At 48.8% G+C, this 15,722-nt stretch overlaps 1 protein-coding gene across 4 annotated transcripts in view; it reads right to left on the bottom strand.

Moving 5' to 3' along the window:
- Nucleotides 1-15,722, bottom strand: part of WDR7 (WD repeat domain 7) — a 2,460,073-nt gene that overhangs the window by 2,150,139 nt on the left and 294,212 nt on the right. For all 4 annotated transcript variants that reach the window (XM_069627029.1, XM_069627030.1, XM_069627031.1 and 1 more), the window contains exon 9: nt 3,547-3,649. In XM_069627029.1, coding sequence (XP_069483130.1) covers nt 3,547-3,649 — 103 coding nt within the window. The remainder of the gene's footprint in view (nt 1-3,546; nt 3,650-15,722) is intronic.

The raw sequence follows: 15,722 nt of genomic DNA, 5'->3' as shown, positions 1-15,722 counted from the left end.
AGCTGATCAAACCTGCACAGTGTGTCGGAGGTACTGGGGGTTCTCCCGCGTCTATAACCAAGGTGGGGAGGAGCGATTGTCGCTGTGGTACTGTCCTTGGCTCCTATGACAAAGCAGCCCCAGTAAAAACTCAGAGAGACCGATACCAAACCAGCCTGTGCTTTGAATCAAGGTTGCAAGCGGCAACATTCTATGAAGATATCTAAAGAGAACAGTGTGTGAGACGTATGCCACAAGCGAAGCGAATATAATTGGCACCAAAGGAGTGACTGAACTTTGGGAGGCCAAGAAAAGATACCGCAGACAAAGTGGTCTGGCGCCACGTGGGTGCTCATTCAAAAGACTGTTAGGTATCCAACTGATACGAAGTCTAAGAAAAGGGAATCTTGAGATCGAAGTGGCCCTGTGCAGATTCGAAATTCTTCGATGGTTTATAGTACATTGCAATTGGTCCGAGCCCAGCTGAGGGAGGCTTATTGGGTAAAAGAAAGAGGATCTGAGCCCGGCTGAGGGGGATACAGAGTGAACACCCAAATGTAATACTTGTGAAAGGAAAACAACTTTTGCATCTTGTTTTTGTACATCAGGCCCTTTGAATAAAGAGACTTAAGAAATAAAGAGACTTGGACACAGAAGGTCCTGATGCTGGTAATGGAACTGTATCCTCGTGCCACAGAAGCCAGAGTGTGCACTTTGCTCGAGTGATCCGCCTTTCCCTGTGCTGAAAACGTGGGGAAGGGTGGGCCACGGGCAAACATCCCGACATATAATTTTGTTAACACCGCTTTTTTCATGAACACTACCCCACACCATTTGTAAATAAGCGGTAAGGATTGGCAATTTTTTTTTTTTAGTATAGGCCCTTTTATTTTTAAAAGAATCCACTAGGACTGCATTATTATTTGCGGTTGTAGCTTACTCCCACCTGTAGATTTAGGTTTAGATAGGCATTCATCACAACCTTGTGAAAGTTCAATAAACATCCTTGAACTGTGGTCACTTGTGTGTCGTACTGTTGATACCATGCCTTCCTTACACAGGTTATCCCGCCTTAGTTTCCCTCGAGTCATAGGGTCTCCATCTTTTACCCCAAGTGATGAAGTGTTAGCGGGTCCTCAATGGGGATTCATTTAAGGTCAGGGTCCCAGCACCTGCCATTCAACAACATGGGTTTCTGGAACTCAACCAGGGAGCAATCACTGATTTAAACACTATCAGCAAAGTGTAGCTGGAGTTTTGGTTCCCTGGGGCACGGCTCCCCTGCCACACTGTAACCCCCTTTGTAATTAGAGGCTTCAGTGTCTTGGCAGTCCGTCCCCATTCTGGCTTCCCAAGGTTCTTACAGCTGTGTACTTCTCCTTCTGGCCTTCACGGTTCCTTTAGGATTCCCAGCTTGCTCAGAGCGTGCTTGGGTGTTTGACCTTTTATACTCTTTTAAAGAGTTGATTTGAGTAAGGTGTGAGCAGTTGTCCCTCCCTGCGTGATTCTGCCTGACCTCATTATCGGGACAACATGGAGACTGTCCATAGAAATCCATTGCCCATTGATTCCTATAGGTAATCCTCTTGACTCCCATCTGCCTCTTCTTCCCAATAGTTGGACTTCTACAATGGCAGTAGGGACTGTAGGAGTTATAGGTTTTCCTGGAGATCATGGAAAAACCATGTAGGTTTTCGTCAGGGTGAAGGGGGTAAATGTATTGTGATGGGGGAATGGATTTTCTATTGGGTTTTCATTTCCCTGGTTTTCTCTTTTTTCTTACAGAAAGGTACTAAGATACGATGGGACTCTGCTGACAATATCCCATCACCACTGAGGGGATGTTGGGTAGGAGTGTATCAGAGTGGGAGGAATACCATTTCTCGTCTGAGGGCTTGTCTCCCATAGTCCCCAAGGACCCCCTGCCCAGGTGATCCACTCTCGCTCGTCCGCCCCCAGGGTTGGGATCCTAGAGTGATGGCCCTTCCGTGGCCACCTAAACAAAAGATCCCCAGGAATAGCCTGGGAGAAACTCTTCCAGTTTCTCACAGTTCTCTGAAACACTTACGGGGCAGGAGCTTCTGCAGCTTTCTCAACACTTCTGAAAGAAGTGCTTTTCTAGGCTTCTTTAGGTCTAGTGATTTTCAAGGTTTCTCAATTCTCGCTGTTTTCTGCCACCCATTGTTTTCATGAGAGCACTGCCATCTCTGTGTCCTTCCTCCAGCCACAAGCATCCTCTTGTATATAAGCCTCTCCTTTTCTAGTCCTCCATTCTGCCTCACCGTACATCCTTTACTCCGAGATCGATTCCTGTGAATATTGAAGAGATTAGTAGCTACTCCATTAATTCTGCCTCCTTCACTGCATTTTACCTATCTCTGGGAGTTGATCAATACTCATTCCAGCATTTGGTTTTGTTCTTCCTCAGACAGCATTCACCATCCTCACGGTATCTGTTCACTTAGCTCACATAATAACGGTTGGTTAGACTCGTACTCACGGATACTGGATTCACACAAAGCCAATGTGCATCCTCAAACATTTGCAAACATTTTAGATTCTCAACATTTGTTAGATTCTTTGCATGTGTGAGCAGACCTGCTAAATCTCACCACTTGCATGTGGTTCTTCTTAATCATCTGTGGAACTCTCATCCTTGGTGTCACTGTTGCATATCATCTAAAGTTTCAACAATTGTTAAAAATGTATATATGGACTAATAGTCTCAAAATGTACCTCTGTCTCAGAACACCCGAACAACCTCAGATGGTGTCCCCCCGATTGAATGCAACTATCTACTTGATTCACAACTGTTACATTTCTTCTCATTTTAAAACTTCTATGAAGAGGACTTTGTTGCTTTTCAAAACTAGACCTATGATTCTGCAGTACTCAAAATAACAATGTTTTAAAAAAACAACAAAAGAAAACAGGAGGTATGAACCTACATGAGCTAAATTGCATTCAATGCACATACAATTTACCACACACACATTCAAGGAGCGTTGCAAGTACTGCAGAATCAGGCCAGTCATGGCATCCTGTGAGAAAGTGTTGCAAGTCACCTGAGACCTGTTCAAGAAGGATTGCCTGACACATCACACGATGTTGGTTCCAAGTTTCTGGATCATTCCTAGAATCAGAAGCTTTACCCTTTGAGTGCAACCATGCGGGTGAAGGGGGCAGAGTGTTACGGCCCCAAAAAAGGTTTCCGGCCATCCAGATCCCCAAGACTTTGTGGGGTACACAAACGCCTTCCTCCTTCCTGCCACCCTAAATGAATATACATATACACCCTTTGGTCAAAACGAGACCACTATTTGAAGATGTAGATCTACATATTAAAGGCATATGTCTTACGATGCTTACAGTCAGCTCAGGTTGAAGCATTATGGATTAGGGCAAACAGGACAATATTGAAATATACAGATAATAAGGTTCAGTTTTTGCTAAATTCTGTAATTCTTCATTCCAATGTTGGCTCTGACTGAAGAAGCTGAAATAACTGTACATCGTTTGCAAAGTGTTCCATGTAATTATACTCAACACAAAGCAACCAATATCTACCTGTTTGTCTGCTCGGTCAACAACACTGTAAATCAACGGAGCAATTGAATTTTCAACCATCTTTCCAACATCGCTGCGAAATGAATCGCTGGCAGGTAGACAACTAAGGGGAGAGGAGAAGACAGACCTGAGGCATGCGTCAATTTAAAAGATAAATTAGTCAAGAACATATGAAGTATATTTAAATCAAGCAACCTTTCAACTAGCTATATTGCATGCTTTCATAACTGCATTTCTTCTAATTAACGTTAACCACTGCTGCAGTTTGCAACTTTCAAATTTGAAATTATCAAAGCTTACATTTCCTTTGTGACCCCACACATTTATTTTATTGGATTCTTGTAAGGCAGCTATACAACAAATGGGGTTTCAAGGCGCCACAAAACAAAAAAATGGAGGGGGAAACAAGGGATAAAGATACAAAAACGGTCCTACTAGGCCTTGTGACCATGCAGAAAAGCAGTGCGATGCATGAGGGTGGGGGGAGAGGCAATGTGCGCAAAAAAAGCAAAGTGCTAGGGAGGGCAGGGAAAAGAATGGTAAAGAGGAGCAGGTGCAAATGCTAGGGAAGGTCAGGAGGGCAAGTGCCAGGGAATGCAGTGGTGAGGGTCCACATGCCAAGTGCGAGGAAGGGGGTGGACTGTGTGGGGGTTGGGGCTCTGGGGGGCAGGAGCCCTGTAGAACTCATAGGGAACCAGGCAGCCAGTCACTGCGGCAGAGGGAGGAGTTAGCAGGGGAGGGGGAGAGGGAAGGAAGAGAACAGGAAGATCTTGAGGAGCTTCCAAAATCTAAAGAAGAAACTCAAGGAGATCCGGCAAAAGCCTCAGAGGGGCAGAGAGACCATTCCGGAGGAGAGAGATCTACCCACCCACCCCACTCTCTGCTTAGAAAAGCGTCTGATCTGCAGAGAGTTGCAGCTAGCAGACTGAAGTTCTCTAGCAGGGAGTTATTTAGGAAGAAAGAGTTGAATGTAGCAGGTTCCAAGGCCCCAGACAGCCTTGTGAATGATGCTTGATACTAGCAGCAACCGGGAGCCAGTGGAGAGACATCCGGGCTGGAGAGATGCAGTCCATGGGTTTTAGGCCAAGGATAAGTCTTGCGGTCCTGTCCTGGGTTAGTTGAAGGGGGCGAATGGAGGCTAAAGGAAGATTGAGGGAAGAGGCTGTTGCAATAGTCAAGCCTAGAGAGGAGAATGAGTTCCTGGGGGAAGGTGAGAAAAGAGAGAATGCATCTGAGGAGGTGCAGTTGATAGAGGGCCTTCTTGGCAAGGTCCACAATGTGAGGAGAGAAGGAGAGGGGACAAGGCAGGGCGAGCAGCAATTCTGTGAGGACGAACTGACTGGGGGCTCTCTTCGGATCCGAAATAATGATACGCCAAACATGTCTTTCACCAGCTTAAGGAGGCAGTAAATGGACAATAATAGAGTTGGTTGTCACGAGAACCTGCAGGAATTATTGCGGGCTCAGAAGAGTGAGGAGAGACTGAGCATGGCAACCCGAAGCAGAGCAGCGACTTGCTAAGATGGCCCCAGCTGCCTGGCAGTGGTGAAACTTGGAGGCATCGGGGGTGTAGGAGCATGACTGGGGGCTGGCACCGAGGTGTGCTGCTCACTGTGACAGGGTCAACCGGAGAGCGCAGCGCAGTGGCCGCCTGTCTCGGAGCGTCTGCTGAGAGGACAATGGGGAGAGGCAGTCTGAAGCCGGCTGGAGGTGAGGAGCCGGGATATCGTGGCTGTCACGAACTTAGACAGAGGATCGCCGGCAGATAGCCCGTTGCGGGGGCTGGCTAAGCCGGGGCCTGAGGAGGGTGGCTGCGGGGCTCTGCCCTGTGGTGGAGGTTACTTGGTGGAGGAAACGTCCGACAAGCAGGCTGGTGCCCGCGAGCATTGGAACTGGGCTGCGCTGTATGAACTCGCAGCCCCTCACCCACAGAGAGGGCCTTGGACTTGATTTGTGCTAAAGCTGGTGAGGACTCCAGGGCCCTGCATGAGGAGAGCGATTGGAATCACCCCAGAGTGCGGGCGTGATAGCCCAATCTACAGCCCCCGTCCTCTGTAAGTGAGGGGTGCACTTGAGAATCCTGGTGTGCACATCCAGGCTGCCCTCTTTCTGCAGAGTTGCTGTGCGGCACAGGCAGCTGGCGCTCAGACTCCCTGCCTCTCTGCAGTGTGGCATAGCTTCTATTGGAGTCCCTATATGTTTTAATAACCTGCAGTTGCTTCTGACTGGGGGGCTGTGAGGTACCCTGAGAGCAGAATGAAGGAGCCCTCAGCACAGGACTGAATGATTGCATACCTACTTCAGACTAGTTTCTCAATTGCTGTGAGAGATGGGGCACAGGCGCCTCTGAGGCTACACCTGTTGGCTCTCTTCCGACCTGATGCGGAGCGACTGGCATCCGGCCCATTGGTTGCCACCTCCTGATAGGCTGCAGAACTCTGCCAGCCGCGACCAGATTATGGTCCATAGGAGGGGCATCGGAGTGATTTGGCAATCCCCAGACAAGATGAACGATCAACGCACATGAAACTAGTTTTGCTTGGCGGGCCCCTGCAGGGCAGGCATTCAGGCAAGAAGCGGCATGCCACCTGGCATTATCCAGTCTAGCGGAAGACACTCGCAGCCAGTTGGGTATTGCGTTCAGACTGTGGAGAACTGAAGAGCAGTGGGAATAACAAGTGCACAGTTTCCGCTAGTTGTTGCCCCCTGTGGGCGCAACACTGCACACTTGCCGGGCAGGCCACACAAGGGGAAGCCTACACAGACCAAGATGGACGCCTACCCGCACAAGGGGTAGGAAAGCGGTGCACCCCTGGATGAGGGCACCGCCGTGCAGCCGTTTTCACCTCCGGCAGTGCATACAGAAGAGAATCAGATTCAGAAAGCAATTGCAGTGCTCCAGACAACGTTAGAAAGGAAAATCGAGAGGAGGTCATAATAGATGTTTGTCTTCTGCAGCATGATATCTGGGAGCTCGCCGATAGAGTGCGGATGGTGGAGACCCAAGCAGATGACAACAAGCAGAATATCATCAACGACCTGACACAAGTAAGAGAATTAACAATGAAGGTGACCGCTTTGGAAAATCGAGCCAAGGACACAGAGGGAAGGGCACAACGGAAAAACGTGCGTCTACTGAGTCTCGTGCAGGGGGTGGAGAGCACTGACTCCACACCTCACATAGAAAATATGTTGCTGCAGGTGGTGGGACCGGGAGTCCTGTCACAAGGTTTCACAGTGGAGCATGCCCACTGGTCCCTAACTAGAAGGCCCCCGCCCAGAGCGCCCCTGAGGCCAGTGATTGCAAGTATTCGAAATTACAAAGACAGGGAAACAAACCTGGCATTCTGAAGGCGAGGACGGATCATGGAGAGGGGGGTCTACTAAATCTGCGGTTTACCCAGACTACCCGCTTAGAGTGCAGAAGCAGAGGGTGGCGTTTGGCCGCACGAAGGAGTGGCTACGATGTGCAGGGCTAAAGTATATGGTTATTTATCTTGCCAGATTAATTTCCTACTTCTTTGATACCACGGAGGGCGCGGGTGCAGGGATGGTCATGATGGGGGTTGCCTCGCTCCTGGGGCGGCCCGATGCAGCGAACTGAAACAGTGGAGCTGTTGGTGTGTTCTGCTATAAAAAGACATTTAGGAGGCATCAAGGAGTATGTATTATGACTGGCGACAGAGCGGGTCGACTGCACAAGGGGATCAGGGATGGGACTGGCCTGTCCCAGCAGCTGCGGCACGGGCACCACCACTTTTAGCTGTGAACCCTCCTTCCCTTTTATTTTTATTTTATTTTATTTTTTTACAGGTACTAGACTCTGGTACCCAACTGCTGCTCACTGCACCAGGGACTGGAGCTGAGGGAACCTGGTTGAGTGGGAGAAGAGGCGGTGCCTGAATGACTAGATTATTGTTGGGCAGTTGTTGGGGATGTTTTGCGGGTGGGTCAAGTTTGGGGCTCACTTTAGATGCATGCTGCTTTGTTCGGTCTCTCTGTCTAGCGCTCCATTGTACTGCCTACTGTGAGAAACCAAAGAATGTCTCACCCGCTAGTGCTTGGGGACTTGACATCGAGGTGGCCAGGACACAGCCATCACATTTGGATCCAGTTACTGGGGGTGGACCAGTGTGAGAAGATCACCTGGGTGATGGGTCTTCAGAGGGTGAGGTAGCTGATGGTGAGACGTGGTTTTCCCCCCTATTTTGTTTATCCAACCCATCCTATTTTTAGGATTCTCTCAGGTCCCAACTCCACCCCCACCCCCTTTTCACACAAACACTGGGCCTAGGAAGAGGGTGTCAGAGTAACAAGACTAACTCTTGCACATCATACTGGACATGTCCCGCTAATCGGGTTAGGCAAAGTCAGGCACTTGACTCGAAATGCATACACATGCTACCAATTAGCTCTCACACGAATAAAAGACAGAACTCAGACACACTGAGCAAGGCGGAACACAAGTACAAGCAGAACTTCCGGCACAAAGGAAAACCTACTGGAGCAAAGTGAGGGGCCAAGGGACAAGAGCAGTGGCTCAAAAACACCAAGAGTTCCCTACTGGAGGTCGCTGCCTCCGACAGACCGTGAAAGACATGTGGAGAAGGCCAGATCCCACATTAGAAGGCTGCATTTTCTTTCAAGGACGCCAGCGACCCTCCCGGGGGAACGGCAGAGTTGGGGAGGTGAGGCCAAGCCTGTGGTACTAACCTTGACTCGTGAATTGGAAATCGTAAAAACAAGAAAAAAAACGCACACAGCCGGGGGAGTTGGCAAGCGACCTGAGAGACCGATGTGTGCTAAAGTTTGAAGTAGCAACATTATATCGCAAGTGAAGGCTGCACGTGTGTGGATGAGATGCGAAGAAAGGCAGACCTGTGAATGAACTTTGAAGCAAGGACAAATGTGAAATCAGCAATACTAAGTAACGGAGTGGTCCGGCGAAAGGAAGTAGCCAACCTGAAAGTCTCTGTGAAAGGCACTTTGTTTGAAGCGATAAAGTGAATGAACTACAAAAGCGAAGTAAGCATTATCAACTCATAGGGAAGGGGAGTGAGAAAGTTAAACTTTGAATCAAAGTGGTCCTGCTCTGATCTGTAAAGAAAACCACACTCATTCAAAAGACTTTGACATCCGGAAGTGGTCTGAGCCAGACAGCCGGAGACCCAAAGTGTAATAAGCCTGGTCTAAGAGGTCTGAGCCCGACATAGGGGGACCGACGTGAACTTTGTCAAAACATTATTTAGAAGTCAAGAAAAAGAGACTTTAACGTGGAAGTCCAGGCGGACCACGATCCATGTTTTAGAACTGTTTATTGTGTTCAAAACCGAGTCAGAATGTGTCAGCCTGCCTACAGGGGCCGCTTTAATCCGCAAGGTCTAACGTGGGGAGGAGAGCTGGTTTAACCACATTTATTCTTTGAACACTGATTTTTCTTTTGCATACATTTCTCCTTTATACACCTTTTTGTACAAGAGCTCGGGCAGGCATTAGGTTTTGTTAGCATAGACCATTTTCATTAGACGGCCTCCACAAGGACCGTTTGTTTATCATTTAATGGTTGAGACTACTCACATCTTAGTTATAGGGCAAAGTAGGATTTTTTCAAACCCCAACAATTTTAATAAATGTTGTATCCATTGTGTCAGTGTCATACTTATGATACCATTCCTCCCCTACACACTCTGGGGCTGCGTTTGGTTGGAACTGTTGGAATTGCTGGACAGAGATACGTTTGGGGTTTCTATAATGACCGGGGCTGGCGGATGGCTGGGAGGCACTATTTCTGGGTAAAAGTAGGGAGGGCTGTAGAGTGGCAAATGCAACACCTGGGCGGGGGTTGGGTGGGGAGCAGCGATGTCTAGATGAGCGACACCAACATTATTTCTTGGAACGTTAGAGGGCTCAACATCTTCATCAAATGCAATAGGGTGCATACGTACCCGAGAAGCAAGGGAGTGCACATAGCACTCCTGCAGGAGACCCATCCCACGGAGACTAGGCAAGCTACGCTTATTAAGAAGTGGGTGGGACATATTTATGGGTCTGCCTACTCTGCTTATGCCAGAGGTGTGCTTCTGTGGGTGGCCCCTTCGGTGCCCTTCAAACTGATTCAATTTAAGCAGGACAATGAGGGCAGGATGATCATTGTGCATGGGTTTCTGGAACAACGGGAGATCAGTCTGATGAATACGCACGGGCCAAACCATGAAACCACGTCCTTTTTCAGGTCCCTGTACACTAGACTGGCATGCCTCGTGGGTATGGGGGATGATTTTACTTGAACTCTTGGCCCTGGGTTGGATAGGTCGGATAATAAACATGGCAAGCCGGCTCCTCCGTCAAAAACACTGGGAACCCTGCTAAGGAAGCTGTATTTAGTTGATATTTGGAGGCTGCTGCACCGGGTCAAAAGGGGGTACTCTTATCACTCTAGTCAGCACGGGGTGTACACACGTAATGATTACATGTTCACAGGTTCGAAAACCATGGGTGAATTTGTCAGAGCAGAATACAAAGTCAGAGAGCTCTCAGACCATGCACCCTTGGAGGTAACTTGGCAGGGAACCAGGAGGAGTCCACTGATCACGACGTGGCAGCTGAGAGCGGAAGCACTGTTAGATGACCCATTTAAAGCATACATGGGAGATAAGATTGAGGGGTTGTTCACCCTGAATTTGGGAAGTGTGGAAAGTACAGGTACCCTGTGGGAAGCCCCTAAAGTAGTAATGAGGGGGAAGGCGATTGGTAGGATGGGAGGCACACACAGGGACCTTGAACAGCATCTCAGTTAAGGAATCGGGAATCACGGAATTGGAAAATGGGATGGAGCTAACTGTGTGGACTGAATGGAAGCTCATTGAGCAGAGGCAGGCATGTATGGCAGATTGGGAGCAGTTGGTAAAGTTTGATTATGCCAATTATACAGAGAAACTTAATGAAGGAGGGGACAAAGCCTGGGTAGGTACTGGCTTGGTTGTGCAGAACAGAGGGGAGGAGGCAAATTATTAGTTCCATTAAGTATGAATGCAGGTTCTGCCAGTAGTGATATGGCGCACATGCGGAGGGCAGCGCAAGCGATATACAGGAGGCCCTGTCGCAGAACAGGCTGCCCTGTTTAGAACGAGAACAGGCTGACTGCTGGATGTCCCGCTCACCGTGGAGGAATTGATTTGAGACTGTGCGTTCACTGCCTGTGGGTAAGACACCGGGTGCGGATTGCCTCCCGGCAGAATTTATAAGCAATAAGAGCGAGTGCTTGTGTCTGAGCTCCTGCAGATGTTGGAGGAAGATTTTGAGGGAGGTAGGTTGTCGGATACCTTAAGAGAGTCCATTATTATACCAATACTTAAGCCTAATAAGCCACTACTAGAGTGTGGCTCCTACAGCCCACTTTCAATGATTAATCAGGAATGCAAGCTTCTCACAGCGCTCCTGGCAAATAGGCTGCATACGGTGATTAGCACACTCCTACATCCAGACCAGACTGGATATGTTCCGGGTAGAAAAATGTCCTGGAACCTGTGCAGATTACACCACATGCTAGATAAGACTAGAGGGGGTGCGTTGGATTGTGTCGTGGCCTTGATGGACGCGATAAAAGCGTTTAATTCAGTGTGGTGGGATTGGCTGGAGGCCACCTTGCAACACTTTGGGATTGGGCCGAGATTTCTGCGATGGGTGCGGTTGATCTACATGGAGCCAATGGCCAGGTTGAAGATGGGGGAAGTGCATCTCAAACAGGTGGAGACTGTGCAAGGGGACCAAGCATGGATGCCTGCTCTCTCCCATGCGGTTTTCGTGGCGCTGGGACCTTTGGTGGCCCTCCTCAGGGATGAACCTGCCATACCTGCTTGAGGTCCTGGATAGCTTTGCGTGACTGTCTGAGATAGCCATAAGTAAAGAAAAGTCAAGGCCCGTGTCTCCCTTTCCTACGGTTGTTACACGGGACAAGGCGGGACTCTTGAGCACAGTACACTCCTGGGCTTCTCCAGCACAAGGCTACAGTTCCTTTCAGCGATCAGGACCTTCGGTGGTCAAGTCTCTTTTCTACAAAAGTCGCTTGCCTCTGAGGGTCTGATGTATAAAATAACAAAACAAAAGTTCCTTCTGGTATTCTTTTACATTGTGTGATCGCTCTTCACTCCTGGGTCCCCCTCTTCCGGGCTCAGACCCTTCTCAAATGTTAGCCTCCCTCTGTCCGGTTCACTACGGCCTTTCACTCAATATTTTCACGGGTCTCAATGTCTTTTTAAACAAACTTCCACTGTGGACATCCCTCAGCCAGGTTCACTCTTGTCAACACAATGTTCACTGGGTTTTTGTGCTTCACCATGCTTTGCAGGCATCCCTCAGCCGGGTTCATATTTGCCAGCTACACAGTTCACTTTGCTTTACCCTAATGCAGTGATCACTTCCCTTAGTTTTCCTTTAGGTTACAAGTCAAAGACTTTCAATTGTACAAGGGGTTTTACTTAACCCTTGTCTGACCACTTTGACCTCTTTCATAGGCTGCCCTAAGGCCTCCTGGTATCTGTGGGTTTACAGAAAAAAGGGGATCAAACCAGAATCCTTCGAAATAGCACCCACATGGCGCTGGACCACTCTGCAGCTGGTCTCTCCCTGCTTTTAAAAGTTCTGTAACACGCAAAGTCTTTGTTCTTGAATTCACAATATGTTGCCATTTGCAGCATTCGCTCAACACAGTTGGGTTTATTACCGGTTCTCCCTCCGACTCACCGACTGTGATGAACCGCTTGGCATTTCTTGTCTTTGGAGTCAAGAACGGTACCACGGTAGCAAGCGTCGCTCCCTGTCTTGGTTATCGGTGTAGGAGGGCCCGTGAACCATTGACTTCTGCTATACCACGCGCTAGCTGTTGTCCCCGGCCTTATGATTCCTTTCACGGAGGCTTTGCAGGTCGGCGGTCAAAAAAGGCAAAGGCACTTCCTTCGTTGTCGCCCTTTCGTTTCTTGCCGTCTTTCCCCCCCTTTTGAATGCCGTCCTGGAATAGCTGCCTCCTCCTGCGGTTTGTCTTGCTCAAAGTGTGCTCTCGTGCGCCACCTTTTGTCCCTGTGTGGAAGGGAAAGGGCCATCAGGTCTGTGTAGTTATTGTCAATTGCCCGACTCTGCCTGGCCTCCTGGATGACAGATCCCGGGGACTTGCGCGTGACCTTCAAGTTTCTCACAGCCTTCACAGACGGGGAGTGGGCAAAAGCATCGATATATACGCAGAGGGTGTCCAGGAATGCTAGGCTGAAGTTGACGCAATTATTGTCACGCACTGGGTGCATTTGACCCTACAGGCGATCTTGTGGTTCCTGGGAGAGGAGGGACAGAAATGCCCCAGATGCACAGGTGAAATAGCTGACATGTTGCACATGTTTCGGCCATGCCTGGTGATAATGTTCTTCTGGCAGGAGATCGCATGTAGGGTGCCAAAAGGGGGATAGCCATGCAAGACTGGACACCAGAAGCCAGCCTGCTGTGAATGTCTGGCAGAGAGTCTCCCAGGACCCCCCTTGTTATTTGCATATTTCAAGTAACTTTGTGTCTCATCCCAAGTTACTAGGAGAATCCAGATGTGGACCCTTTGCTACTATTCTTAGAGAGGCACAGCTACACCCTACTGACGAGGTTCAACCAGACCGAAACACGCGTCTGGGGTTGCTCTTGGTACTCTTGTTCAGAGGAGAATTGCCTAGCATTTTGGTGCTGGACTGCCCCAGGGCAGGACAAAGACTGATGGGTTTAGGATATTTCTGCTCTGTGAAAGATAGTGAGCTAAAGACTCTGGGTAAGGCTCTTGTAACCAGCACTCATGTCTGGCAGAGTCTCCCGGGACCCCCCATTGTTATTTGCACATCCCGGGAGAGGAGGGACAGAAATGCCTCAGATGCGCAGGCGAAACAGCTGACATGTTGCACATATTTTGGCCATGACCAGTGATAAGGGCATGGTCCTCCTTACCTCTCCTCTCTTCTCTCTTTCTATGCCCCCTCTCTACGCTCTGCTGATCACTTTTTACTCTCTGCCCCCCCTTCCCTGTGCCTCCTCTCGTTTCCCTCCTTCCAACTCCTTGCCCCCTTACATTGGAACTCGCTCCCTTTCTCTATCCGCTCCACCTCCACCTATTCCTCCTTCCGTTCCTCCTTAAAAACACTCCTTCACCCCCCCTCCGTGACTTCTCTCCCCTTCATCCTCTTCTTTCTCCTCCCCACTCCACCTTCCTGTTCCTTTATCTCTTCCTGTCTCCCTCCATTGACTTCCACCCTCCCTTCTACTCCCTCTACTCCCTCTCCCCTTTCCCTTTCCTCCTTCCTTTACCTCCCCTCTTCCTTCCCAAATGCAAATTGTTCTACATGCTGTTTTTCTGGTTTGATTCATGTATATTTTATTGTTTCTATGTTCCATGTTTAATGTATTTTGGTTGTTATGCTGTAAAGCGCTTTGGTGTAAAGCGGTATATAAATAATAAAATACAAATACAAATAAGGCTCTTCTGGCGGGAGATCGCATGTAGGGTGCCAAAAGGGGGATAGCCATGCAAGACTGGACGCCATAAGCCAGCCTGCTGTGAATGTTCCCCAGCAGACGAGCAGAGAGACACCTTAGCAAAATGAAGGACCTTATATGTATTTTAGCCAAGCACAGGATCGCAATGGAAATTGAGGTGTGTTTATGGGGGCAGAGGGAAGTCAGTGATGATGTGACCGCATGGAATGTTAACCCAAGCAATGTTTGTACCCTTGGATGATAAGCCCCCTTTATTTATTAACATTTATATAGCACACAGCAGTCCGGAGGCATCGTGGCGCTGTTACAGTTGTACAAATCTGGTTACAGGGAGTGTAACCAGATACAGAGACAAGCAAGAGCAGGCTTAAATGCAAGACGATCTGTTTGGCTATACATACTTAGTTACAATCAAGAATATGGGATATAGAGATCAGCAGGCAGCATAGGGAGTGTCAGTTGAATAGTGTTGTTTTGAGGCCTTTGCAGATGGTTTTAAGTGAGGGTTCAGCGCGGAGGGCATTGGGTATGGCGTTCCAGAGTTTGGGAGCTTTGTGAGGAAAGCCTATACCCCCTGCTTTACCCCTTTTGATGGGCGGGATTTGCAGTTGGTTGGCATGGTGCCTTCTTCTAGGGCGTGCAGATCTCTGCAGATGGTTTCGGATAGGTATAATGGGGCAGAGAGGCTAAGGCATTTATGAGTTAAGGTAAGAGTCTTGAAGGTAATTCTCTCCTTAACCGGGAGCCAAAGGGCATCCCGTCTGGCCTGTGTGATGTGATCTCTTTTTGGGATGTTGAGTGCTGCTCTTAGCGCCTTGCTCTGTACAGTTTGGAGCCAGTTTAGATTTTTGGCTGAGGTGCCTGCAAGGAGAACGTTGCAATAATCTAACTTGGCACCAATGGTGGCTCGGGCAATAGAGAGGCAGTTTTGGTTGGAGAGGAAAGGTTTGATGGTTTTGATTAGTCTGGTGGTGTGGGCAGAGGCAATGGCACTGACCTGTCTGTTCATGGACAAGGTGGAATCTAGATAGATCCCTAGGGTCTTGACTGAGGGGGAGACAGTGATGGTGGAGTTATCAACGATAAAGTTGTCGTATTTAAGGTTGAGTTTGTCCAATATTTCTTGGGGACCTATGAGAATGATCTGTTTTATCTCCGTTAAGGCATAGTCCATTGGTGGCCATCCAAGCTTGGATGGTGGAATATATTTGGAGAAGGGTTGCAGAGTCATGGTCATACGAGCCAGTAAGGGGGAGGAGAACTTGGGTATTATCGGCATAGTTGGTGTAGGCTATGCCGACTGAGTCCAGTTTGTCAAAAAAGGGCTTGGTAAACAGGTTGTAGAGGGTAGGTGCAGTGCACAAACCCTGGGGAACACTGCAGTGGATGGTGGTGGGAGCTGCATTAACCAAGTCAGAGAATACTTTCATGGCTCTACCTTCTAAGAAGGAGGTTATCCATGAGGAGGCCTGCATAGAAAAGTGGGCTGCATTGGTGAGGTGGGAGGTAAGTATTGTATGATCTACGAGGTCAAATGTGGCAGACAAGTCCAGTAGCAGTAGGAGGGCTGGTTTACCTATGTCCATTATCTTGGTTATTTGGTTTTTAAGTCCAAGAGGGCAGATTTGGTGCTGTGGACTTTGCGGAATCCTGATGGG

The sequence above is a fragment of the Ambystoma mexicanum genome, chromosome 6p (genome assembly GCF_040938575.1).
Source record: "Ambystoma mexicanum isolate Mex_15411 chromosome 6p, UKY_AmexF1_1, whole genome shotgun sequence".
NCBI lineage: Eukaryota > Metazoa > Chordata > Amphibia > Caudata > Ambystomatidae > Ambystoma > Ambystoma mexicanum.
This window is presented reverse-complemented; position numbering and strand designations above follow the sequence as displayed.